Source organism: Giraffa tippelskirchi, chromosome 2, assembly GCF_054371585.1.
Source record: "Giraffa tippelskirchi isolate mGirTip1 chromosome 2, T2T-mGirTip1v1.2.pri, whole genome shotgun sequence".
In the NCBI taxonomy this organism is placed as follows: domain Eukaryota; kingdom Metazoa; phylum Chordata; class Mammalia; order Artiodactyla; family Giraffidae; genus Giraffa; species Giraffa tippelskirchi.
Window position 1 is genome coordinate 37883348 of NC_137276.1, and position 20730 is coordinate 37904077.

The 20730-nt window shown below is 39.1% G+C and overlaps 1 protein-coding gene across 3 annotated transcripts in view; it reads left to right on the top strand.

Annotated features, from left to right (window-relative positions):
• Window positions 1-20730, top strand: part of LOC145531861 (uncharacterized) — a 289352-nt gene that overhangs the window by 68189 nt on the left and 200433 nt on the right. The window contains exon 1 of one of the 3 annotated variants that reach the window (XM_081555565.1): window positions 10265-10345. The exons of the other annotated variants lie outside the window; for them this stretch is intronic. Coding sequence (XP_081411691.1) covers window positions 10304-10345 — 42 coding nt within the window. The 5' untranslated portion in view covers window positions 10265-10303. Of the gene's footprint in view, window positions 1-10264; window positions 10346-20730 lie in introns of those variants that run through there. 3 annotated transcript variants of the gene reach the window in all.

Sequence of the window (20730 nt, forward strand, 5' to 3'; positions counted from 1 at the left end):
TCCTGATGTTTTCATTACTTTTCTCCTTCTTGAAGGACAAATCTGAATTGATTCTCAAAGCACCAATGAACAAAAAGACATGTACTGAGATAGTCCTACTCCTTGGCTGCTCTGTTGGAGCAAAACTAACTTCTCAATGGTCCCCAAAACATGTTGTTTTAAATATAGGGACTTTGTTTTCAACTACTTTAATTTGACATACTGAAAACCAGAATATCTAGCAAGATTGTGCACATCAATCTAAAATTATCTCCGATTCACAGTATGTGGGAAACAAAAGCACCCATTCTCTGAGCCCTGACAGAAATCCTCCGCCCATGGGATTTCCCAGGCAAGAAGAATACTGGAGTAGGTTGCCATTTACTACTCCAGGGGATCTTCCTGACTCAGGGATCAAACTGCATCTCCTGCATTGGCGGGTCAGATTCTTTACTGTTGAGCCAAGAGGGAAGCCCCTAAACACCTATGCTTTCTCCATATTAAACTTCTTCCATGATGAGTAAATAGATGAATGGGTGGATGAATGCATCAGTGGATAAAAGGATTGCACAAGAAGCAATCCTTATATGTATTCATGGGTCACATCTGATGTGTAGCATTTGTATAAATTACCTAGGGAAATATTGCCTTTGAAAACTGGTAACATTTCATTTGAGTCATAATTTGGGTATAGAGGTTTTAATAATGCTAGATCTATTTAATGGAACTGTACTCTTGCGATGGAAATATATCACGAAATAGTTGGAACTTTCCCATATGGTATATAAAACATCAGGAGTAATTAAACTTTATTAAACTCGATTTAGAAATATATGTTGATATATCTCTAGTAGTCATCTAGGTTTGGCTGAACCTAATGGAATCCTCCATGGGTAATTACTGTGCAGGCTATCGTTTTCTGGTGGTTTTATTTGAATGGAAAATAAAATTTGCACATCTGCATTTTGATCCACAGGATGTCAGTATTCTTTTTCTTCAAAGTAGGACTGACAATGAAAATGGTTACAATGCTCTGGAGGGCTGTTGGAAAGTCACAGGGGTATTTTTCCCTAGTATGCTCAAGTAAGCTGCCTCATGTGTCACCTGCATGCATATGAGCTCTGCCTTCAGATTGTAAACCTCATGACGGCTGTCTTTCCCTTTTACAGGACATCGAGTATTTTGCTAGGCATGCATTAGAAGTTTAATTAAGCTTATTGAATGACTAAACTTCTCAAAGTTAAAGGAAACCCTTGGTGCAAGACTGGACTATGACATTTCAGAGTAAGGAGGTACCTGCTTGGACTTTGCAGATGGCGCTAGTGGTAAAGAATCTGCCTGCCAATGTAGGATACGCTATAGATGCAGGTTCAGTCCCTGGGTTGGGAAGATCCCCTAGAGGAGGAAAATGGCAACCGACTCCAGTATTCTTGCCTGAAAATTTTCATGGACAAGAGGAGCCTGGCGGGTTACAGTTCATGGGGTCGCAAAGAGTTGGACATGACTGAGCGACTCAACACACAGACACACACACTGGTACCTGCTCAGAGAGGGAAATTGGTATCACATGGAAGTAGGGGAGACAGGAGAGATCCAGAGGTGTACTTTTTTTGCAGGTATCATCTGATTTTGAAAACTACTGTGTGCCCCTTTCCTTCATACCAGGTAAAATCTGGCCTTGAGTATGAAGCTATATTACTGCCAGGCTGGAGTAGTAATACAAGTGTGGAAATAGATACTTCCCAACAATAGGTAATTGTTAGAAAAAAATATATTTTCAAGTAAATGTCAATGGTTGAAAGCAGGTAGGTAGGCTGTATAGCTGTTAAGAAATAGAAATGATATATTCTTGTTTATTTTACATCCTGAAGTTTTTATTGGAAGACAGAAAGTGGTGATACACAGAAGAGTGCCTCTTATTATATAACAGTGAGAATAACTTATAGTGCATATCCTTTGGACATATATTATTTCATTTGAAACTTGGAATAACCTAAGCAGATGAGGGGAATGGGTATATTTTCCCCCATTTAGACAAGAAAAACGCTGAGGTTCAAAGAGGTTATGTAAATTACCTGAGCAAGTCTGTAAAATGCAAAGAAGATTTCTGACTCTTCACCCAGCTCCATTCCCTCTCCACCCTGCTGGCTCTCTAGTAAGGATAACTGTAGGATAATCATCACTCAGTTTTATGTAAAGAGGCAAAGATTATGTGCTCCTTTCCTTTCTCATGCTTCCTCTCCTCTCCCCCTGACTTCCTTCTGCTATTCTGCAGCCTGTTGTTTTCTTTAGATACCAAAGGAATGGGGAGCAATGTTCATATAAAATCTTTGTCACTATTTTTTTAGTGATTTTGGAGAATTTGGCTTAATAGTTTGAGAGGCTCTTGGCTTATTTCACTGTTTTACCATTATAGGGAGTGTTTTGGAGGAAAAAAAAAATAGCTCTTAGTGACAAGTCACTCACCAGTATATGTGAGGTCAAAATGACTCTCATTAAGACTGTTGAAAATGAAATATAAATGGCATTCTGTCATGCTGCTTGGCATGGCAAGAAGAAATTTTAGAGAAATTCCTAAAAAAACAACAGGGAAATCACAGTGAATACAACAGTATGGAGCAACAGGGGAGCAGAAATGGTGAGGGAGTAGTGCTGCTAACGAGGCTTAGGAGGTGGTCTCCACCAGCAGCTCCCCTGGGCTTGCACTGTCCAGTACAGTAGACAATGCCTGAAGTATTTAAATTTAAAATATAATCATATTAAAAACTCTTTAATTATACTGGGCACTTTTCCCATATTAGACTTTGTATTTTGCTTCCTTGTAGTGTTGGTTCTACACCATTTTTTGACCATAAATGTAGAGACATCTGTTCCAAGCCAGTGCTCTCTCTCTCTCTCTCTCTCTCTCACACACACACACACACACACACACACTCACCCATATAACTTACGCTGCTTTTATCAGAGTAAGACATCTGGGTAAGGAAGACACGTTGCAACTCAATGTTGCCGGGAGACAAAATTATATAATGTAAAAAGTGTGGATTCTGAAGTCAGATAGACTTGGTTTTAAATCTCAGCTTCACTAAATCTATTTGTAAGGTTTTGTCCATGTTACTGGAAGAAAATAGTTGATAGCTATTTACTAGATGAATAACAGAACAAACTCATTTTTCTGAGCCTTGGATTTCTCAAGAGGAAAAGCTCACCTCTATAGAAATGTTGGGAAGATTAAATCAGGTCATTGAAAGAAGCACCTAACACATAGTAGGCACTTGATAAATGATGTTTTTTTCTGCCTTTTAGTTGTGCCCTCCCCTTGAAAAGTGTAACCAAACCAAACTTCGATCTGCTCACCCCCTGCATCAAAGCCAAGTTACTGACACTGGGTTGTGGTGAAGGAGAGTATGGTGTTTATTGCAGGTTATCAAGCAAGGAGAAGGGGAAGCTCATGCTTAAAACACCTGAACTCCCCAGTGGTTTTCTGGAAAGGATTTTTATAGGCAATTTGCAGACTTCTTTGGTTAGCGGTAAGGTAACAGGGTGATGTTGCAGGAATCTTAATATTCAACCTTCTGGTTCTGACTGCTCTGGGCTCTACATGGTTGTGGTTAGCATGTAGTCACCATCCTCCACCTGGGTTGAGGGTCGTTAGTGTCTGCAGTACAACTCAAAGATATGCATTAGAGTGTTATGGCTATCTCTTGAGGAGGAACTAGGACTCTGTTTTATACTAAACTCTTTGTTTTTCTTTTCTTTCTTCATTCCCTCACCTCCCTAATTAGTAACTACTTATGTTGGCTCTTTGGAACTTGACAAACGGCCTGAAGACTAAACCCTTTTTCTACAAACAAGAAAGTGGTAACACAGAGGGACTTTTGTATCCCACAGGTCCTGCTTGGTTTCAAGGCACTCTCTCTCTTTGATACTTCTCCATCCTGAGGGGAGCAAGATATGGGACAGGAAAGAGAATAAAGTTTTAGATAGAGTGGTTAATCATAGACTGGGTAGGGGAATTCAATTTTAGGGAAACTTATTTTCAGTGTTCCTACAACATCAATATGGGACTTCCCAGGTGACTCAGTGGTAAATAATCTGCCTGCCAATGTGAGACATGGGCTTTGTCCTTGAATTGGGGAATGGCAATCCACTCCAGTATTCTTGCTTGGAAAATCCCATAGATAAAGGAGCCTAGTGGACTATAGTTCATGGGATTGCAAAGAGTCAGACACATCTGAATGACTGAACACGCACACACACCAACATCAATACAAAGTCTCAAAGTACAAAATTTCTGATGATATTTAGTTCCTATGGATGCTATAAACTATCTCTATTAAGCTCAGCACAGAAAATGTGGCTAGAATCTCTTGTTCACAAGAGAAGTGATTAATGTAGCCATCCCTTCAAATGTTGCCATAGTAGTTACCATGGTGATCAAACAAAAATTCAATTTGAGTAATTCATAATACATAACTCTTCTCAGAAAGACGAAAGGAGTACTTTTAAGATAACTGAGTCCTTTAGGTGATGTTTGACTGCAACCTGTTACTCACTTGAATAATTCAGACAAAAGGTTGTAATGAATAGAAGATTAGACTGTTTGCATTTGCAACCAAATGTACCAAGTACATTTCTAATGTGTTAATTAACATTTTTTCCAAATGGAAAAGGAAAACATTCCATTTAAGAATACAGGTAAGAATCTGAATGTAATGCAGACTCATATGGCATTCAAAAAGAAAACAAAAAAATCTTTTGAAAGATGAGTTAAGTAACCACAACATTCAAAAAGGAACATTCTAAACTGCTAAGTCACATACAAAGTGTTGTTGTTCAGGCGCTAAGTCATGTCAGACTCTTTGTGACCCGGTGGACTGCAGCACACCAGGCTTCCCTGTCCTTCACTCTTTTCCCAAGTTTGCTCAAATTCACGTCCATTGAGTCGATGATTCCATCCAACCATCTCATCCTCTATCGCCCCCTTCTCCTCCTGCCCTCAATTTTCCCTGGCATTAGGGTCTTTTCCAGTGAATCTGCCCTTCACATCAGGTGGCCAAAGTATTGGAGCTTCAGCATCAGTCCTTCCAATGAATATTCTGGGTTGATTTCCTTTAGAATTGAGTGGATTGATTTCCTTGCTGTCCAAGGGGCTCTCAAGAGTCTTCTCCAACACCACAGTTCAAAAGCTCAATTCTTTGGCACTCTGCCTTTTTTATGGTCCAACTCTCACATCCATACATGACTGCTGGAAAAACCATAGTTTTGACTAGACAGAACTTTGTCATCAAAGTGATGTCTCTGCTTTTTAATATGCTGTCTAGGTTTGTCATAGCTTTCCTTCCAAGGAGCAAGCGTCTTTTAATTTCATAGCTGCAGTCACCGTCTGCAGTGATTTTGGTGCCCAAGAGAATAAAATCTGTCACTGCTTCTACATTTTCCCCTTCTATTTGCCATGAAGTGATAGGACTGGATGCCATGATCTTAGGTTTTTAAATGTTGGTAATTACTGCTAAATAATGAAATAGATCAAGAAAGAGTGGCTATTTTATAGGTATTCTAATATAGCACATGTTTCTGTTCAAGATTTGAAAAGTTAAATAGAAAATATCCCTTTTAAATTCATTTTTTTAAAAGAAAATGGAAAACAGCTTAAAATGTTAATAGCAGAATATTTGTATAAAATATACAAAATATTATCTGGACAAATGATAAATTTAAAAATATAACCCCAAAGTCTCACATCACTCCTTCAGCCCCAAGTACAAATGCTGGTCCATCTATGCCTCCCCATGGTCTTTTCCTCAATACCATTTTTACTTTTAAAGAGTTCTGGGTCTATGAACTGACTCAAGTCAGAGAAGTGGAAAAGAGACTGTGACTCTCATGGAGTCTCCAATCAGATCTCTGTTCACTTGCTTTGAAATTTGTTGGTTTTTTTTTAATTTCTTTTATGTGCTTGCCTTTTCTTGTACTTTTGAACTGTCTAGTACTTTCAGTATAGGATGGGATTGATGTAGTATTAACAGACATTTTTGTCTTGCTTCTGATTTTTTTTGCCACTTTATTTTTTTCCATGAAGAGTATTTGCTTTACAGAATTTCGTGGTTTTCTGTCATACATCAAGAATCAGCCATAGGTACACACATGCCCCCTTCCTTCTGAACCTCCCTTCCATCTTCTTCCCCATCCCAACCTTCTATATTGTCACAGAGCCCCTGTTTGAGTTCCCTGAGTCATACAGCAAATTCCCATTGGCTATCTATTTTACATATGGTATTATAAATTTCCATGTTACTCTCTCCATACAACTCACCCTCTCCTTCCTCCTCTCCCCCCATGTCCTTAGGTCTGTTTTCTATGTCTATTTCTCCATTGTTGCCCTGAAAATAAATTCATCAGCACCATCTTTCTAGATTCCATATATATGCATCAATATATGATATTTATATTTCTCTTTCTGACTTACATAATTCTGTGTAATAGGCTCTAGGTTCATCTACCTCATTAGAATGGACTCAAATGTGTTCCTTTTTATGGCTGAGTAGTATTCCATTGTACACATGTACCACAACTTCTTTATCTGTTTCTGTTGATTCATCTGTTGATGGACATCTAGGTTGTTTCCATGTTCTAGCTATTGTAAATAGTGCTGCAGTGAACATTGAGGTACATGTGTCTTTTTCAGTTTTGGTTTCCTCAAGGCACATGCCTAGGAGTGGGATTGTTGGTTTATATGATGGTTTTATTCCTAGTTTTTTAAGGAAGCTCCATACCATCTTCCATAGTGGTTGTATCAATTTAATTCCCAACAGCAATGCAAGAGGGTTCGCTTTTCTCCACACCCACCCCAGCATTTATTGTTTGTAGACTTTTGATGATGGCCATTCTGACTGGTTTGAGGTGACATTTCATTGTAGTTTTGAGTTGTATTTCTCTAATAATGAGCGATGCTGAGCATCTTTTCATGTGTTTTCAGCCATTGTATGTCTTCTTTGGAGAAATGTCTGTTCAGGTGTTTTTCCCACTTTTTCATAGGGTTGTTTGTTTTTCTGACATTGAGTTGTATGAGCTGCTTGTATATTTTGGAAATTAATTATTTGCCCATTGTTTCCTTTGCTATTATTTTCTCCTATTCTGAGGGTTGTCTTTTCACCTTGTTTGTAGTTTCCTTTGCTGTGCAAAACTTTAAGTTTAATTAGGTCCCGCTTGTTTATTTTTGTTTTTATTTCCATTAGTCTAGGAGGTGGGTAGTAGAAGATCTTGCTTTGATTTACGTCATCGAGTTTTCTGCCTATGTTTTCCTCTAAGAGTTTTATAGTTTCTGGTCTTACATTTAGATCTTTAATCCATTTTGAGTTTATCTTTGCATATGGCGTTAGGAAGTATTCTAATTTCATTCTTTTGCATGTAGCTGTCCAGTTTTCCCAGTACCAATTATTGAAGAGGCTATCTTTGCCCCATTGTATATTCTTGCCGCCTTTGTAAAAAATAAGGTACCCATAGGTACATGGGTTTACCTCTGGGCTCTCTATATTGTTCCATTGACCTATATTTCTGTTCTTGTGCCAGTACCATACTGTCTTGATGACTTTAGCTTTGTAGTATAGTCTGAAGTCAGGAAGATTGGTTCCTCCAGCTCCATTCTTCTTTCTCAAACTGCTTTGGCTCTTCAGGGTCTTTTGTGTTTCCATATGAATTGTGAAATTTTTTGTTCTAGTTCTGTAAAAAATGCCATTGGTAATTTGATAAGGATCACATTGAATCTGTAGATTGCATTTGGTAGTATAGTCATTTTCACAATATCGATTCTTCCTACCCAGGAGCATGGAATATCTATATGTTTATGTCATCTTTGATTTCTTTCATCTGTGTCTTATAATTTTCTATACAGTTCTTTTGTCTCCTTAGGTAGGTTTATTCTTTTGTTGCAGTGGTGAATGGGATTGATGCCTTAACTTCTCTTTCTGATTTTTCGTTGTTAGTATATAGGAATGCAAGTGATTTCTGTGTATTGACTTTGTATCCTGCAACTTTGCTGAATTCACTGGTTAGCTCTAGTAATTTTCTGATAGTTTCTTTTGGGTTTTTTTCTATGTATAGTATCATGTCATCTGCAAACAGTGAAAGTTTTATGAAGTTTGTTGGGTTTCTTGTCAATACAAATCAAGTGACAACTTGGTGGGCTCCACATCTATTTTAGACCTAGAAATTCACGGAAGTGGAAGTGTTAGTCACTCAGTTGTGTCTGACTTTTTGTGAGCCTGCCAGGCTCCTCTGTCCATGGAATTTTCCACGCAAGAATACTGGAGTGAGTTGCCATTTCCTTCCCCAGGGTATCTTCCTGATCCAGGTTTTGAACCCAGGTCTCCCACATTGTAGGCAGATTCTTTACCGTCTGAGCCAACAGGGAAGCCCAACTACAAATTCTTTAAGACCCCTGTGTGTCAGACCATTCTGATATATATGCCATGTGACAGGTCCATGGGCATGCCCCTCGGGATTTCCTGCTATTACTTGCCCTTTTTTTTTTTTTTTGGTCACCTCAGAATTCTCTGATTCACATTGAAATAAAAAGGCTCATCTCATCTCTAGATCTCCTAGGCCAGTTCAGTGGAACTTAAATTTTTAGATTACCTGAATTAAATCATCTGGGGGTACAGGTTAAAGTGCAGATTCCTGGGAGGCACCCCAGACCTAAATTAAATGAGACTAATTATGAGTGAGTCTCAGAAATCTACATTTTAAATAAGCACTCCAAATTATTCCCATCTACACTAAAAGCTTTCCTATGGAACCTAATGCTCATTGTGCATAATTGCTAGAAGCTGGAGTTGAAGGATTCTAGTTAGCAAAAATTAATAAGAGCATTGGTAATAAGAATCTATAAAGCCTCATTTATAAAGCTTTAATATTTATTTTAATGACTGATATGTGATTCTTAGAAGATATGTTTTTCCTATTGTAAAATTAGTGTTATGTGGGGAGACAGCTTATAAGTGAGAAAAGAAAGTAAAAGCCTGGTCTTATCTTTTAAGTTAGGATATTATTCTCATTTATTTTGCTTGTCTTGGCTATAATCTGAAGAAGAAGAAAAGCTTGAAGGCAAATCAAGAGATAAATAAAGCTACTTCAGCCACCTCTCAGTTAAGCACACTAATAAGCTCTCCTTAGTTCAGAATAAGGAGGGAGTAAATGGGCAGCCTACAGGGAAAACATTATAGCAGTGTTCTTTGGCATTACCAAATCCACAAGGGCAGTCATTGTTATGGGACTTTCAAAAGTCTGCATTGATGAGAACTGTGCAAAAACAAAGCTTTTCCTACCTTCGGAAATGACAGTGCTTCTACAGGGGTATTTCAATCATACTCTTAGTTTCTCAACAGAAGGAAAAGATAAAGACATCTTATATTGCTTTCTCACCTATAGAACACTCTTGGAACATCAGCTCATTTGAGCTTCACATCACTGGTCAGACAGGCATATCTGTTTCTCAAATTTGAAAAATAAAGATAACAAATGTGAAGAGATTTTTTTTTCAAATTTCCACAATTAAATGGGGATGTAAGACACAAAGTTTCATTTTTAAATATATATATATATATAAAGAAATGTAAACAGCACTATAAGAAAGTGAAATCAACTACTACTGTCTTCCACTTCAAACCTTAATATGTATAATTAAGAAGAGAGAGTGGTTTCCTCTACCTGTCTTATTTGACAACTAGAGATAAGCATAAGCACAGTTTGGCCAATTTGGTATGTTTTCAGACATTTCTTTAGGCTCATAAAGATGTATGTGTCTGTATGCATGTGATACACACATGCACTCTCTCATACATATACATGCAAAACGTAAACACATACATTTTTAAAAAACACAGATGGGACTATGCTTTATTTTTCTATAACTTTCCTTTTCCCCCCAGTATGTTTTCACTGCACTCTAATGATTCTAGGAAAGAGAAAGATTGGTTGCTAAGCTTTGCCCTTTTAGCGTTGCTGCCACATAGTGACTTTGAGCTCTCGTTCCTCTCCAGATCATCTTTGTGAGCCATGCAGTTGCTGCAGGTGACATGTCTGGCATGACTAGTGCTGCCACCATGTTGTCAGCAGCTTCTGAACAGCAGTGCTTGACTTCTTGGCCCTTTGGCTCCTCTGCTGTGGTCTACTTGATCCTACCCTCCATCCATTAGTTCCAACATCACAGCACTCTCAATGACACTGTGTCTTCCCCCACTAACCATAGTAACTGCTGCTCTTCAGTCCCTCAGTTTCCCAGAAAGCCTGCCTCTTCCAATCAACACCTGTCTTCAGAAGAGATATGGAAGCCTACAGGTCAACCTGGCTGGCCAAGACACCATTGGTGAGGGACCTGGATGTTTTCCTCTCCAACCCATAGCCTGTGCTTTGCTCTGTTTCTTCTGAGGCTTAATCTGAGCTCCTATTGTGGAAGATTGAGAGTAATCTGTAATTTCATCATTCAATATTTAAATAAAGTTCAGGAATCTAGCCAGCCAGCCGAAGACCAAATATAATTAAATGTCCAGATAGAATGTTGGCTGAAAAGGAACTGCAGCGTTGAGGATTTGGTTCCTGGTGTAGCTGATGTGGTGAAGTGAGGGGTATATTTGTTTATGGTGCAGGACCACCTTTCTCTGTCTTTGGAAATAGAATGAATAGTGCTGATAAATTTATAGAAGAATAAAATATCTAAAAAGCTTCTCAAATTCAGATGTTTTCTGTTTGTATTGAATTATTCTATTATGGAGCAGACAGAAATGAGGTATTTAGAAATGTATGGAACATACAAGGTGATATACATTTGTACCATGTGATTCCACACAGCTAAAGTTTGTGTGCCTTTTGAGGCTAAGAGAAAATAACATCATATTTGTTAACTCTTTCATAAAAGCTTTTTAATGGCATATTCTAAAAGAGATTTATAGTCACTAGAGATTATTTCTAAAAATTTAAAAATATAAAATTTTTATAAAGATATAAAAATTTTTTAAAATGTAAGAGTATTTGGGTTTATGTCTTAGTTCTGCCATATTGGATTAGACTTGTTCAGTTTCTCTCTCTGAATGTCAGCTTCATTATCCAAAAATAAAAATAAAGGAGTTTAGATTTTTCCCCCAGAGCCTATCAAATTCCAGCCCCTTCAGTTTCTAATACATATGGTCTTTCTATTTTTATCCAGAGGTTATTTAAACTCTCACTTATGTGTATTTGGGACTATAGAATCACAGGACTAGAGTTAGAAGTTGACATGTGCTCTTTGTGATTACCAGTGAATATAGTTGCAGCCTACTCTGGAATTGGATACGAAAATCATCTTCAAAGGAGAACAGTCACATATGGTTGAAATTACCCTTGAGGATACCTTAGGAAGTGGTTACAGCAGAGCCTGACATACTGTGTCTCAGTCAGTCCAACATGGCCAGTTTTCCCTGCAGCAGTGGAACAGATTGAGTCCCAGATGAAGTGGTTGACTTTTGTTTAAAGCCAACATTTTATGGAAAATACATATCCTTCTATATGAGAATCACTCTCCAAGGGGCTAGTTGGTCATGCATAAAATGTACTTGATAACAAAATTCCAGGAAAGCAGCCTCACACACAGTCTGGAGTTTGCTATCATTGAGTGCAGTGGCAAGCTCACTAGCCTGAAATAATTAAATGACTCTTTTCCTCCTTTAGTTATTTTTGGCCAGGTGCATACAGTTTAATTTATCTAAGAAATATGTGTTTGTGACTGCACTGTCCTGCTAATACTGGCTTGGTTCAGATTTTATCATCACTTGACTAGTTCTTACAAAAAATGCCTAACCGCTACTCCTTTATTTATTTATTTATTTATTTATTTTACCACACTCCACAGCATGTGGGTCCTTAGTTCCCCACCGAGGATTGAAATCACACCCCCTGCATTGAAAGGAGTCTTACTCAGTGGAAATTCTCTAACCTTTATGCTTCATCTTTCACTTTCTCTTCTCTCTCCTCTAACTACTGACTTTCCTGTAAGTAATTTTCCTAAAATGGAAATCTATTCTGTGTGAAATCCCTGCAATGGTTCTTATGACATTTGTAGTTTTTTCTAAAGTGTGTTCTGTGGCATAATTAAGTACTATACTTCATAACAGATGAAAGATTTCAGGGGTTATTTTTTAAGATAAAGTTACAGAAGGGTAGATAGTCCATCTCTTTACAGACAATTCAAAATTCATACTACTACAATAAAGGCTTCAAATGTTTCCCATCTATTTCACCATTTTTTCCCCAATTTACCTAATAACATTATTAGCTCAGTCGGTAAAGAATCTGCCTGCAATGCAGGAGACCTGGGTTCGATTCCTGGGTTGGGAAGATACCCTGGAGAAGGAAATGGCAACCCACTCCAGTATTCTTGCATGGAGAATCCTAAAGACAGAGAAGCCTGGCAGGCTACAGTCCATGGAATCACAAGAGTTGGAAATGTCTTAGTGACTAAACTACTACTACTACTATAATAACATTATTTCACAGAAAAGTAAGAAATGTTGAAAGTTCTGACTTACCATGATCAGGATCTTAAATTTTATAAGTTATTACAGATATTTCATGAGCTTGCCCTAGCCTCCCTTTAGTACCACCCTAAGACTTGCAATCCCAAAGAAAGGCAATGCCAAAGAATGCTCAAACTACCGCACAATTGCACTCATCTCACATGCTAGTAAAGTAATGCTCAAAATTCTCCAAGCCAGGCTTCAGCAATACGTGAACCGTGAACTTCCAGATGTTCAAGCTGGTTTTAGAAAAGGCAGAGGAACCAGAGATCAAATTGCCAATATCCACTGGATCATCGAAAAAGCAAGAGAGTTCCAGAAAAACATCTATTTCTGCTTTATTGACTATGCCAAAGCCTTTGACTGTGTGGGTCACAATAAACTGTGGAAAATTCTGAAAGAGATGGGAATACCAGATCATCTGACCTGCCTCTTGAGAAACCTGTATGCAAGTCAGGAAGCAACAGTTAGAACTGGACATGGAACAACAGACTGGTTCCAAATAGGAAAAGGAGTACGTCAAGGCTGTATATTGTCACCCTGCTTATTTAACTTATATGCAGAGTACATCATGAGAAACACTGGGCTGGAAGAAACACAAGCTGGAATCAAGATTGCCGGGAGAAATATCAATAACCTCAGATATGTGGATGACACCACCCTTATGGCAGAAAGTGAAGAAGAACTAAAGAGACTCTTGATGAAGGTGAAGGAGGAGAGTGAAAAAGTTGGCTTAAAGCTCAACGTTCAGAAAACTAAGATCTTGGCATCTTGTCCCATCACTCCATGGGAAATAGATGGGGAAACAGTGGAAACAGTGTCAGACTTTACTTTTTTGGGCTCCAGAATCACTGCTGATGGTGACTGCAGCCATGAAATTAAAAGACGCTTACTCCTTGGAAGGAAGGTTATGGCCAACCTAGATAGCATGTTTAAAAGCAGAGACATTACTTTGCCAACAAAAGTCCGTCTAGTCAAGACTATGGTTTTTCCAGTGGTCATGTATGGATGTGAGAGTTGGACGGTGAAGAAAGCTGAGCGCCGCAGAATTGATGCTTTTGAACTGTGGTGTTGGAAAAGACTCTTGAGAGTTTCTTGGACTGCAAGGAGATCCAATCAATCCATCCTAAAAGAGATCAATCCTGGGTGTTCATTGGAAGGTCTGATGTTGAAGCTGAAGCTCCAATACTTTGGCCACCTCATGCGAAGGGTTGACTCATTGGAAAAGACCCTAATGCTGGGTAGGATTGGGGGCGGGAGGAGAAGGGGACGACAGAGGATGAGATGGTTGGATGGCATCACCGACTCGATGAACATGGGTTTGGGTAGACTCCGGGAGTTGGTGATGGACAGAGAGGCCTGGCGTGCTGCAATTCATGGGGTCACAGAGAGTCGGACACGACTGAGCGACTGAACTGAACTGAACTGAACTGAAGGCTTGCACAAGTTTCAGCCCTGATCTAAGCTTGGGTGTCATGAATCCTACTATATTTACAGCACTTTCCTTAAAATTTTCTGAATCCCCTTCCTGGAAATCTTGGGACCAACTTTGTGGAAATAACACCTGCATGAGGCATTTCAAGGTCAGACAGGTACTCATGGGGCCCTGGAATTTATTTATATCCTTTATTTATATCCTTTATTTATATCCTCTACAACCTGTGAAGTTGACCAGAAATCCCCAAGAAACTCAGAGACTTAGACTGTGGGGTTGTCCTAGGAACTGTGGCTGGACTTGGTCGCAGTATCTCTCTTGCTGATGACCACAGTGCTTCTTTGGCATGATTACAGGAAAATGGGTCACCGAAAGGATGCTAACATTTTGATTTGGAATGACTGCCTTCATGATAAATATAGGGTGAGTTCAGAACTGTGGGCTATTGACACTTCCAGTGCTGGTCTTTGAGCTTGTGCTGCATTATGCGGCTCTCACCCATCTGTGCTCTGACTATGGTGCCATCTCTAGCCTACAGCATTGCAGGGTGGCAATAGTGGTAGCACGTGTCACTTACTCTGTGTGTCTCCCACTGCTGGCTCACCACCCTCTTCATGGGCTCCATGCCACGTGTTCTCTGCAGATGGATGCTTGTATATCATCTGAGGGCTTTTATGATGGCAGCAGCAGCAGCCCCTTCTGATGGATGTCCTCCCTTATCCCCACTCATGTGGTGACATTGTGTTCCCCTTGATCGATCTTGAGCTGGATGAGGGACAGGCATTACTTATATGGCCGAGAAAACTCTTCTTACTCTGTCTGACACACCCACCTACATTTCCTGTTTGTGGCAGTGTGTGAGAGACAGATCCACATAGAAAAATCACATTTTAGGAATGCTGTGATTGCGGCCCCAAGAGTTCAAGAGAGGACAGGGTGTAGAAATGTTGTTCTACCATAAAGTAGATATGGTACCATATGTCCCATTACATTCTCTCTCATACTTTCCTGCATAAGGGTTACATTTGTGATCATCATCATGACCATCATCATGAAAGCATAATGACAACTTTTAAGAGAATCACTGGAGGCCAATAGTATCCACAGGTGGCATGAGAGATGATGCAGAATCATGAGTAGTGATATAGCCAGCATTAAATAAGTGTTATTAGGGAACTTCAGAGGCAAGATAGTCCATAGCATTTCCATACAACTAGGTTCTGAGAAGCTATGGCATTACAAAAGTGTCACTATATTTTTCTTGTAGTGGGAGATAAGAAATTAGGTAGGAATGCTACTTGTGACAATACAGCACGTGGTTACTTGCCATAATCAGGAAGAGCCTAATACTATACAAAATCTTCACATGCACTGAGGCACAATAAACAGACATGTAAAAATTTCCTTTCTACCCATTAGCCTGAATCTTCACCAACAAATCACTATACCTCATATGAGCCCACAGTTTTGTTATATGACTTTAATCAAATTACTTATATAAACAAGGACACTGCAAAAATGTATTTGCCAGAGGTCCTACATGTGCTAAGGATAACCTTGCTTACCTTGCTGTACCCATCCCCTGATATTCCCATGTGTGCCCTTTGATTTCCAGCAACACCAAACTGTTTATTCCATGATTTTGCCCATAGTATTATCTTTCTGACAAACTCTTTCTCATTCTTTAAGATTCATTTCTGGCTTTGCCTGGTCTGTGAAGACCCCATGATCTTCCCACCCAGGTCATATTGGGGCACCTCCTCTGTGCTCCCCTAGGACACTTGGCCCACCTTTACTCTAGCACCTACTGCCCTGTGTCAACATTGTTTACATCTGCCTTCCCTGGGTGATTAATGCTAAGGCAGCAACTCTGTCTCCCTTATTCACTTATTCCAAATACGTTATTTATCCACTTATGCCTAATATATTGTTATGGTCAGGTAATTTAGAGAAACTAAAATAAATCTAACAGATAATCCCATAAAATCTTTATTGCTTTAGGAAACTCTGAACTCAGTGTGCTCAGTACTTAGTCGTGTCTGACTCTTTGCAATCTGTTGGACTGCAGCCTGCCCGGCTCCTCTGTCCATGGGATCTTTCAGGCAAGAATACTGGAATGGGTTGTCAACTTCAATGGAGAAAGCCAGTTGTGTGATGCTGACATTTACATATTCCCCTGTCCTGCCTTCACATCTATCATACAAGCACGCTTAGTTTCTCCAGGAGCTTTGTATATGTTAGCTTATATCAGCTGAAACTACCTTCCTCTTCCTCACAATTCTAGTTTAGAGTTGGCCAAAGAGACATCTATGTAATAACTGGACGGGAAAAGTAAAGCAAAAGCTATTACCTTCTAAAGACCATCCTTGTTAGATCGAGTGAGAGATGCATGCAGAGGTACCGGCAGGTCCAAGCTTGTCCTTACTCAACCTGCAGTGAGAAAGAGGAAAGATTACGGACCAGCTCCAGCTTGTACTTGCTCTTCTTTGATTTGATTCCATCTCTTCTTCTTCACTGGCAGCCCAGTAACCAACTGTGAACCCAGGCTTGTCATCAGAGACAGAGGCATCAAAACTCGGAAGACTCCTACACCAGTGTCTGGCAGCTAGACACACTTGGCTTCACACATTTCCCTGCTGGTTCTGGCTCTATCAGTGCTTTAGCAGGGCTGGCTGGTGACTTGCTTCTGGTCTTTCATTGCTTTCTGGGACTTTAATTCCCCAGCTCTTCCCATAGCTATGTAAACTATAATTCCTGTAATCAGTCTTTTATTCCATAACTTTTAGGTCAACTTCCCTGATTGACACCAACAGATTCAGTATCCTTACTTCTTGCCACTTCTTTAAAAAAAAAAAAAAAAGTGAGTTTACTATTCTTTAGGGCCAATTGAAATGTGAAATGGAAAAATTAAAGGTGAAGAAAGAGTGAGAGACGGGCTGAGATAAGGAAAGGAAAGGCGAGTAAAGAGAAAATAAATGATATTGAAAATGAAATAGGAAAGAGAACAGCAAAGCAACTTTGGGGAAAGGAGAAAGCAATGTACAGAGTCCTATATGGTTCCGTCCCACTAGGAATTTATAACCTGTTTAGGAAAGAGAAAAAGTAATCCTATCTAAAAGTCTATCATACAGTTTTAAACATTCATTATCACATGTACTTACTACACAGTGATTGTCTCTAATCAAGTAGGTATACACACACCAATGAAGTAATATTACCTCCAGGAAAGACAAGGAGACAAAAATTGAGTTTTTCTTTCTCCTCGTAAATACTGGCAGAATCTCTCAATCTTAGGGTAATCATTTGATTCAGTATTAACAGCTTTTTTATTTGGTACCTGAAAAGAATGGATATAATACATATCTACATTTTCTATCATTGCCATTGCCTGAACGCTTGTGTCTCCTTACAATTCATCTAAAATCCTAATCCCCAGTGTGATGCTGTTAGGAGGCAGGCCTTTGGGAAGTGCTTAGGTCATGAGAGTAGAGCGTCCATGAGTGGGATTAGTGGCCCCATACAGCTCTCTAGTCGCCTTCCAACATGTGAGGACACAGGGAGAAGACCATGAACTAGGAAATGGGTCTTCACAAGATACTGAATCAGTTGAAATCTTGGACTTTTCAGCCTCCAGAACTGTGATAAATTGTACTGTTTATAAGTCACCCAGTCTCATATTCTATTATAGCAGTCCAAACTAAGACAATGAATAAAGCATAATAGATTTTAGATTTTGTGGGTTCCAAGGACTGACTAGAGCTGTATTGCAGGCATAAACCAGAGCAAAGTAATTTTAAATGTCTTCGTTTTCAAAGAACATGAGTAGATCCAAATCGCAACATGAGGAAACATGATCAAATCTCTCTTTATCTTTATTCTAATTTGATATCTGTGGATTCTCATTTGTCCCACCTCAGAAATTATCCAGTTTATCTTTGTCCTTGTTGATTTTTTTTTCTCCCACCTCCCACAAACACGTTCCCATTCCTTGTTCTAATACCTGCCAGACCTTCATGGTTTCTGCTGTGGTTGGCGGGCTGGAGTTCCTGCTAAAGAATGGTGGGAGGGCACAGTCACCGTATCTTCCCTGATCCTCTGCCAGCCCTCTTATGAGGAAGCGTACAGAAACTCATGACAAGCATCAGTCTGATGTTCCATTAGATCCCTTCTTTCAATCTTTGTATTTAAAGATTGGAGAGTTTCCTGCAGGTAAAATGACAGTTGAACGTTTCACTTTTCTCCTCTCAAAGGTCTGTGAACCTGGAAAGGTGAGGAATATGATATGTTCCTAATTAATCGAACTCTCATGAACAGAAGGATGCTAGTTGCTTTTTGCTCCTCTAATTGATTGCAGAGTTCCCTTCAACTGTTAAAACTGTAGACAGAGTCACCATGGTTGTTTAGAGTATTCCACTATGCAACGGAAAAGGAAATACAAAGGAATAATTATAGCAACACAACCTCTTTGGAATAAAATTCCAGAATTCAGCCTCCGGTCTTCCAGTGATCTGTCCCCAGATTGGGATGTAGGAGCTTTCTTCTTGCACTTACCTAGACCTGGCTTGAGTAGGGAAGATCTGACTTCAGGAGACCTGATTTCCTGCAGCATCCTGGCTGCCCAAGTCCACTTGGCCATCACTGATCAAAGCTCTAATATTCTGCCTCATTGTGAAAGTACCGATGTGAAATCCTTCTTCCATCCCTGTGCCCTGATTAGCTCTTACAAAGAGAATTCTGAGAATCCCTTTGGGTTACCATAAATTACAAAATCGCTTATTGAATCTGGACTTTAATTTGTTCCAGCACTTTTTTCTGTTTTGCTGTGGTTTGGCTTTGATACTCTGAGCATCATTTTACAGCCCTGGTAGGAAATATACTGCTAGACTTCTGCTCTGAACACTTAGTGGTAATGATCTTGCCCTGTCCACTGATAACCGGTCATAAGTTGGTCTTGTCAGTCCTAGCTGCTGTCAACCTACCCCATGCTAGTCCTAAGAAGTGCCACAGTTCTCCCTGGGGATGGCTGTCTCTGCAGATGGGTGACTGGGAACAGCCCTGAGGGTCTGTGGACTCAGCGTCAGCATTTCTCAGCCTCTGAGGATTTAAATTCCAGCACCATATTAATGGAATATTTAAACAGTGACTCGTGACTCAAAGGTCTTTCCTCTGTCTTCTGAGTTGGTTCTTCATGAGCATTTATTGTTTCTGGAGGAAGAGCATTTGTATCCATGTATTAAAAGCCTGTTTCACTTAAGTTTCACAGAAACAGCCCAGTCCTTAGGGAGTCCTGTCTCTACTGGGCAGCAATAATGTACAACTGTTTCAAATGGGTCTGATATTGACCTCCTCTTTTTTTAATTAAGATATGTTTGATTTACAATATTATGTTAGTTTCAGGTGTACAGAATAGTGATTCAGTATTTTTATAGATTATACCCCATTAAGTTATTATAAAATAATGCCTCTAATTCCCTGTGCTGTACAATAAATCCTTGTTGCTTATCTATTTTATGCTTAGTAGTTTGTATCTCTTAATCCCATATACCTATTTTGCCCCTCTCCTCTCTCCTCTCCAAACCGGTAACCACTAATTTGTTTCCTATACGTGTGAGTCTATTTCTGTTGTGATATACACATACATTTATTTTATTTTTTAGATTCCACACTTAAGTGATATCATCTAGCATTTGTCTTTGTCAGACTTATTTCAATAATTATGATATTCTCTAGGTCCATCCATGTTGCTACAAATGGCAGACTTTCTTTCTTTTATGCCTGAGTAATATTCCATCGTGTGTGTATACCTCATCTTCTTTTTCCAGTTATCTATTACGGACACTTGGGTTGCTTCCATATCTTGGCTATTGCAAATATTACTGCTATGAACATCAGGATGCATGTATTTTTTTGAAATAGTGGTTTTGTTTTGTTTTGTTTTTTAGGTATGTACCCAGGAGTGGCATTGCTGGACCCTATGGCAGTTCTAGTTTTAGTTTTTTTTGATGAACCTCCAATTTTTTTCCATAGTGGCTGCACCAACTTACATTCCCACCAACAGTTCATAAGGTTCCCTTTTCTCTACATCTTTGCCAGCATTTGTTATTTTAGGACTTTTTGATAATCATTCTGACAGATATGAGGTGATATCTCATCATTTTAATTTGTGTTTCTCTTATAATTAGTGATATTGAGCATCTTTTCATGTATCTCTTAGCCATCTGTATGTTTTCTTTAGAAAAATGTCTTTCGGATTTTTTCCCCATTTTCTTATTGATTGTTTGCTTGATATTGAGTTGTATGAGCTATTTATATATTTTGGATGTGAAAGTTGCTCAGTCGAGTCCAACTCTTTGTAATCCTATGGACTATGCAGCCCCATGGAATTCTCCAGGCCAGAATACTGGAATGGATAGCCTTTCCCTTCTCCAGGGGATCTTTCCAACCCAGTGATTGAACCCAGGTCTCCCATATTGCATGTGGATTCTTTACCAGGTGAGCCACAAGGAAAGCCCAATATTTTGGATAACAGCCGACATTGGATATTAATAATTTGGATATTAGCCCTTTATTGGTCCTATCATTTGCAAATATTTTCTCTCATTCAGTAGATTTTTGTTTTTGTTTTGTTGATGGCTTCCTTTACTGTGGAAAAGCTTTTAAATTTAATTAGGTCTCATTTGTTTGTTTTTGGTTTTATTTATTTTGCCCTAGGAGGCAGATCCAAAAAAAAAAAAAAAATATTGCTGCAATTTTTATCAGTGTTCTACC